Here is a 6636-nt window from a genome sequence, read left to right on the forward strand (position 1 = left end):
GGACCCAGAATAAGTACTACACCCTAATGGGGGTGCAGTACCCTGTGGTGCCTGAAGCCTCAGGGGTGCCACACCTCCATACAGAATAATGGGCCTCACATCCATACAGAATAATTGGCCACACATAGTCCTCCATACAGAATAATGGACTCCACATAGCTCTCCATACAGGATAATGGTTCCCACATAGTCCTCCATACAGAATAATGGGTGCCTGGCCAGAGTTTGTCATATGTGGCTTATAATGAGGTTTTTCAACTCTAGTCTTCAATGCCTCCAACATATGACGATTTGAGGATATGTTCTAGAGGGAACCTTTGAAGATTTCTGAAGTCTTGCTAATAATTCCATCATCTGTGCAATACTAATACTAATGAAATCCTAAAAACATGATCTGTTGGGGGCAGTGAGGACTAGAGTTCAGAAACATTGGTTTATTAGAACTTCTGGACCTTTCTTCGAATATGGGATTAATTGTAACACCTGTTTTTTTTCCATTGATCTTTCTTTACGAGTGTAGCTGATGAAATGTTCTATATTAACTCAAGGCTATATGATAAGAGGGGACAAAATTCCAAAAATAACATATTCGTGAATCTCTAAGGACTTGTGATTGGTGACTTGAGAGTATATAAACTGGACAAATTGACTCTCAAGCCAATTACCCAAGTAGTGGATAATCATGGCAGTCCTGTGGCTCCTTTCATGCCTTGCCCTTCTGGGTGGAACCTTTGGTAAGATGAAAAAGTTGTATTTTACTACTTTGAATTTCCAAAATCGATTTCCTTTACTGAAGAATATTTTTTTTACTTTTCTTTTTCAATGTTTAGGCTGTGGTGTACCAGCCATTAAGCCTCTAATTTCCGGCTATGCTAGAATTGTGAATGGTGAAAATGCAGTGTCGGGTTCCTGGCCATGGCAGGTGTCCCTTCAGGTAACGTGTGAAATTTTAAGACTTTGCTTTCTTATCGTAGATCTTACTTTTAACCAATTGTTTCTGAAAAAAGTGTAATCCTAACTATTTACTAATGCTGGGCGCTTTGTGCCTTATACTCAACTAATATGACCCTTCTTCTGACCACATCATTCAATCTGAAAAGGTCCTAACTTTTTTTTTTTTTTGCATCACCAAACTGCAAAATTATTGTGGTATTAGGTTACAGCTGTGTATTAAAGTCTATGGGAAGGGGCAGGGAGGACCATAAAGAATAACAGATAGAGGGATTATATTGCAGCTTTCTTGTAAGTGTTTTTCTCACCGAAAGATGATTTTACAGCTATATTGTTCAGTGCTGCTGCACAATTCCCTCTATGTGTGGTATATAGAGACAGTGGCATAACTAAAATCCCATGGTCCCCAATACAAATTTTGAAGCTGTGCCCTCACCTCCATGTTGGTCAGATGTATGGGTCTTTGTAGCCTTCTGGATCCTATAAAGACATATGTGTGGAGACATGAGGGTCAGGGGTGCTCTCATCCGCTGAACTGGCTGCTTTTACAAAAAGCGCAAGTACTGGAGCTCATCCCACTGAACTCCTGTACTCCTTCCCCGAGGGCAGAACACTACTCAGACAACGTAGGGTTAAGTTACTAGTACACTCCGGTAAGACTTTATTGGTCACTCACATACAATAGCATATAATACATTCCCAGGAAGGACACAAAGTGGTGCAAGTGATAGAGTCTCACCCTTAGCTGGCTCGCCCGGGATTAGAACCTCCATGGCTTCAGGGCATTCAGGTCCACTACCCCAGCCTGCAGTACCCTGTTTTTAGTGCGCACCCACTGAGAAGAGATAGTGGCAAGGATAGTCCCAAGCTTAGTTCTCCAAACTAATTCATGAACTTAGTGTTGGGTACTGTAGCAGTTCTGTAATCCACCATCTGAAACCATGGTCCCTAGGCTGAAGTCCTGTAAAATCTCCAGTGATAGGAGAAGCCATGTTGTTATTTCCCTCTGCTCCCATTTCAGGGCATTCTGCTCCACAGGATTTTGGGAAAGATAATCATTTTTTTCCCTCATTGCTCGCTAGTTCATGTGTCCTCCAGATGATGCAGACTAGTATACTGCAGAGGGCTGATGCAATCTGTAATCAGCAGGAATTCCATAAATTAGCATACAAAAAGGGCACTGGACAGTTCCACATGAAACAATGGCTCATGTCCCTTGACTCACCAAATAAAGGAGCAATTTGTCTGTTGGCTTAATCAAGAATAGTTTGATATTCCACAATGATGCTGAGTCGTCACAATATGTGTAATAGTGTTCCCATCATAGCACTTTCCTGTAAATGTCCCCTTTCCTGGCATCTTCCTGTTGTAATGTCCTCTATCATGGTATAATTTCCCCTGTCCTAGGCCCCTTATAGTAATAATGTCCCCCATCCTTGCCACTTTCTGCAACAATATCTCCCATCCTGGTATAATGTTTCCCATCACGGTCCCTGTCCTGGTATAATGTCCCTCATCTTATAACAATGTTCCCTACCCTGGTATACTGTTCCCCATCCTTGGCTCTTTCCTGGTATAATGACCTCTACCCAGGCCCATACCATGTATAGTGACAACTATCTTGGTATAATGACCCCTATCCTGCACCTCTTCCTTGTATAATGACCCCCATCCTGCACCTCTTCCTTGTATAATGACCCCCATCCTGTGCCTCTTCCTTGTAGAATGACTCCCATCCAGTGCCTCTTTCTTGTATAATGCTTCAGTGGCACCCTGTGCCTGAGTCGTCATAAATAATAGCTACATGTGTATTTCAATGTGTATAACATGTATTGTCAGCTTTAATGAATTTGGTTTTCTCTGCTGTTCACTACAAACACACATTTACCCACACTTCTTTATTTGGGCTGTTCACTTGAACTGACAACAAAGCTTATGTTCCCGCCCTAGAAAGAGAAAGGGGAGGAGCTTAGGTGTGAGGTAACTTCAGGGAGAGTAGCAGCTGAAGTCGATGTGAGGTGATGTGAGGACTGTAATATGGAGACGGTCCTGTCCTGAGGTAACTGTTAAAACCTCTGGAGGGGCCAGCTAGAAATTGGCAGGTTATCAGTCCCTAGGCCACCTTGACTTTTAAGGCCAGTGGGAAACTGAGAGACTACTATTAGCCTTTTCATAAGGAGCAGTGAAATTTCCCGACATGATTGGGTCTGGAAACTTCTAGAAGAAACAGTGAGCTTTCCCTCAGGATTCAAGTCGCCTGCTTGATGGAAGGGATTAAAGATCCAGAGTTTTCTTGTCTTGAAAATCCCAGGTTTTCAAGACACCTATTCCCAGGTAGGGCAGTAGCGGTAGGAGGAGTACACTACCACCACACAACAGAGAAGCCAAACTCTCATTAGAGCAGGAAGAACCACCATCATTGTGAAGGTTGTAAGGAATGTACCGGACTGTTCTGCAGAGCTTCAGTAAAAGTTAAAAGCTCCTTGCCCTGTCTTTGGAATTATTGAATTATTCTCTGCTGCGCCATCCTTTCCTCAACATCCCCAGGAACCAGCCGTAGTTCGGGAGGGGAGGGGACAACCCTCTGGCACTGTACATCACCACCTAACTCCTGGGGATCTTCAGCAGTCCCCGGCCTTACCAAAGACAAATATCGTCAATGGCGTCACAAACTATTTATTTTATTTATGTCCCTCCATTTTTTTATTATTATTTTCAACCCACATCACAAAAGCTTGTTGTATACGCATGGTACAGCCACATAGCCACTCGGACCCACCACCGTGACATCAGAGGTATACCGGGGACAGCACACTTCCCCTCCTGGTATAATGTCCATTCCGTACAGGCCTGGTCATAGTCACACTCTCTGTGATTGCGATTGTTTCGCCCTTACATAAAAACAGGAGAGCCGGAATCCTTCATGTCTGTGTGTGCTGTGTATGGGAGACATGAATAATAGTTAGTCTCCACCCAGTAGCTCAGAGACAACAGAAAATTATATATAAAGACTGAAGAGGAGAAAACTGGTGAAAAATATAGGATGCAAGTCATTATGGCCAAAAATTATGTTATTCCTCATGTACAACCTTAACACCTTAAAATAATATTATTAATTGTTAATTTATTAATGCATCATTTGTTTCTACAATGTGAGAGAACATGTTTCTGTAGCATTAACAAAGCAATGTAGTAACACACATTGCACCCTACAGGACAGGACCGGATTCCACTTCTGCGGTGGTTCCCTGATCAACAGTCTGTGGGTTGTCACCGCCGCTCACTGTGGAGTCACGTAAGTGATTTATAACTCGCAGTTTATATTTATATTATACTGATATGTATGAAATTGTCACAAGATTGGACAGAATTATAACAAAAGTGTGAGTTTTATTATTTACCTATTTTACTGACTTGATGTAGTACATCTAATCGTAAAAGCCAGAAGGTCTTTACTAGGGATGATCGCATACCTCAAATATTTTCCGAATAGGTCACCGCTATTCGACTATTCGCGAATATTCGATGCGCAATGTAAGTCTATGAGAAATCCGAATAACAACTATTCGGAACTACAGTATTCGGGCTTCCCATAGACTTACATTGCGCATCGAATATTCGCATAGCGGCGACCTATTCGAAAAATATTTATGAAGCCAAATATTTGAGGTATTCGATCATCCCCAGTCTTTACTCTTTACCTCTCTTATACACAGAACCGCCCACCGGGTAATTCTGGGTGAATATGATCGTTCTTCCAATACTGAACCTATTCAGACCATGACCGTCTCCAGAGTAAGAGATTCTAAAAAAAATCCAATATTGATGGAGATATATATGCTAATAGATTTCTCTATATAATCAATAGATATATTGACTGGGCTTTTTTTTTTACCAGGTCTTCAGACACCCCAACTACAACTCCAATACCATTGTAAATGATATCACCCTTATCAAGCTCGCCAGCCCAGCCTCTTTTGACAACCGTGTGTCCCCAGTGTGCGTTGCTGCTACCGCTGATGTATTCAATGGAGGAGAGAGATGCGTCACCACTGGATGGGGCTACGTTAGCGCTGCATGTAAGGATTTATAGGTCCTCAACATATTTAGAATTTAACTTCAGATGGATAGCCAACCACATAATATTAGGGCTATTGATAATCGAGCACTACCATGCTCGGGTGCTCGGTACTGGAAATGAGCAGGTCAGACACTTGGACGGGATCGACTCAACTACTAAGTATAACGGAAGTCAATGGGAAAGGAAGTTCTTCAGGAAAGATGCTAAAATTCTCCATTGACTTCAATTATGCTTGCTACTCAAGTCGATCCCGTCCAAGCGTCCGACCTGCTCGTTTCGAGTACCGAGCATCCGAGCATGGTAGTGCTCGCTCACCACTAATTAGGACTCAAGTCCATCAGTTTGGAGTTTTCTAAATATTATATTTCTTTATTTTGTGCAGCACAAATTACACCAAGCAAACTGCAGCAGGTAGCTCTGCCTCTTCTGACCACAAGTGACTGCCAGAGATACTGGGGATCCAACATCCAGAGCACCATGATCTGCGCTGGAGCATCTGGAGCCTCCTCCTGCATGGTACGAGATTTTACAGATTTAAGGATATTATTTTTTTCCAGTTTTTCTTTGGTAATATTAATACTGTTTTGAAACAGACAGAATTCTTTTTATAAAGTATGTCCAAATACAAAAAAGTATGATTAATAACATATAGTTTTCTCACTAATTTTCTTTTTTTATTCATAGGGTGACTCTGGTGGACCTCTTGTGTGCCAGAGAAGTGGAGCTTGGACCTTGGCTGGTATCGTGTCCTGGGGAAGCTCTTCTTGCTCCACATCTACTCCCGCTGTATACGCTCGTGTGACAGTTCTTAGAGCCTGGATGGACCAGACTGTTGCTGCTAACTAAATGTGTTTCTAGGACTAATAAAGATTAATACACTTACTACGCCAGGATTTTATTTTGTTATAAGTATTAGTTGTGGTATTGCACTTCACTTGCTTGCTATTTGAGGTAGTCAAAGGAATGGTTTTCGTCTAAATCTTCCACTGGTTTATTAAGACTTTATAAACCAGGTCAAAAGTAAAACAAACTAACAAAGCCTCTCTGGCATAAAGAAAACAGACAGCTCTTAACTGTCCATACAATGCTGGGTTCACCTACTCAGGAAAAGATTCAGTTCCTTCAGTATCAACACAGCTCTTGGAGGTCTGCTCACCTCCCTACACAGAACATCTAATGGATCCAGAGGCATTCATTTTACTTGCTGGACAACACCCTAGGGTGGAGCTATATGAACAACCATCCCATCCATCTCTTTGACTGTTCAAAAAACCCAGTCCTTATTATGGTCAATTAACCCTCTCAACATCTAACATTTTGGAACATCTCCTTAGTTCACATCACTGAGGTTGACAACCTCAGTGAAACATATCTCCACTGTAGGATTTTCCCAGTGACTATCTTACATTCTCTCCCTGGAAAAAGCCAGTTTTCGGCACCTTCCATCACTAAACAGGGAAGCCTGGACAGGGCATCTCCATTACCATGTAGTTTACTGAGCCTATGCTCTACAAGGAATTCCTGGAGTGCTAGAAACCACCTGGCTACCTAGGCGTTCTTTCCCTTCTTTCCCTCATCCATCTCAGGGGTGCATGATCTGACTC

The 6636-nt window shown here is 42.2% G+C and overlaps 1 protein-coding gene across 1 annotated transcript; it reads left to right on the forward strand.

The window, feature by feature from the left end:
- The first annotated feature begins 682 nt into the window (after positions 1-682).
- On the forward strand, positions 683-5878 carry LOC142254317 (chymotrypsinogen A-like). The gene is made up of 7 exons (XM_075325363.1): positions 683-734; positions 831-934; positions 4167-4246; positions 4668-4746; positions 4850-5030; positions 5415-5548; positions 5717-5878. The coding sequence occupies exons 1-7, from the start codon at positions 683-685 to the stop codon at positions 5876-5878; spliced, it is 792 nt and encodes a 263-aa protein (XP_075181478.1).
- The last annotated feature ends 758 nt before the right edge of the window (positions 5879-6636 follow it).

The sequence above is a fragment of the Anomaloglossus baeobatrachus genome, chromosome 10 (assembly GCF_048569485.1).
Source record: "Anomaloglossus baeobatrachus isolate aAnoBae1 chromosome 10, aAnoBae1.hap1, whole genome shotgun sequence".
NCBI lineage: Eukaryota > Metazoa > Chordata > Amphibia > Anura > Aromobatidae > Anomaloglossus > Anomaloglossus baeobatrachus.

What these genes read in the sequence shown, in the direction of transcription:
- LOC142254317 (XM_075325363.1), top strand. Translation starts at nt 683, where the DNA reads ATGGCAGTCCTGTGGCTCCTTTCATGCCTTGCCCTTCTGGGTGGAACC. An exon ending in CCTTCTGGGTGGAACCTTTG is followed by an intron (nt 735 to 830) that starts GTAAGATGAAAA and finishes TTCAATGTTTAG; the next exon opens with GCTGTGGTGTACCAGCCATT. An exon ending in CATGGCAGGTGTCCCTTCAG is followed by an intron (nt 935 to 4,166) that starts GTAACGTGTGAA and finishes TGCACCCTACAG; the next exon opens with GACAGGACCGGATTCCACTT.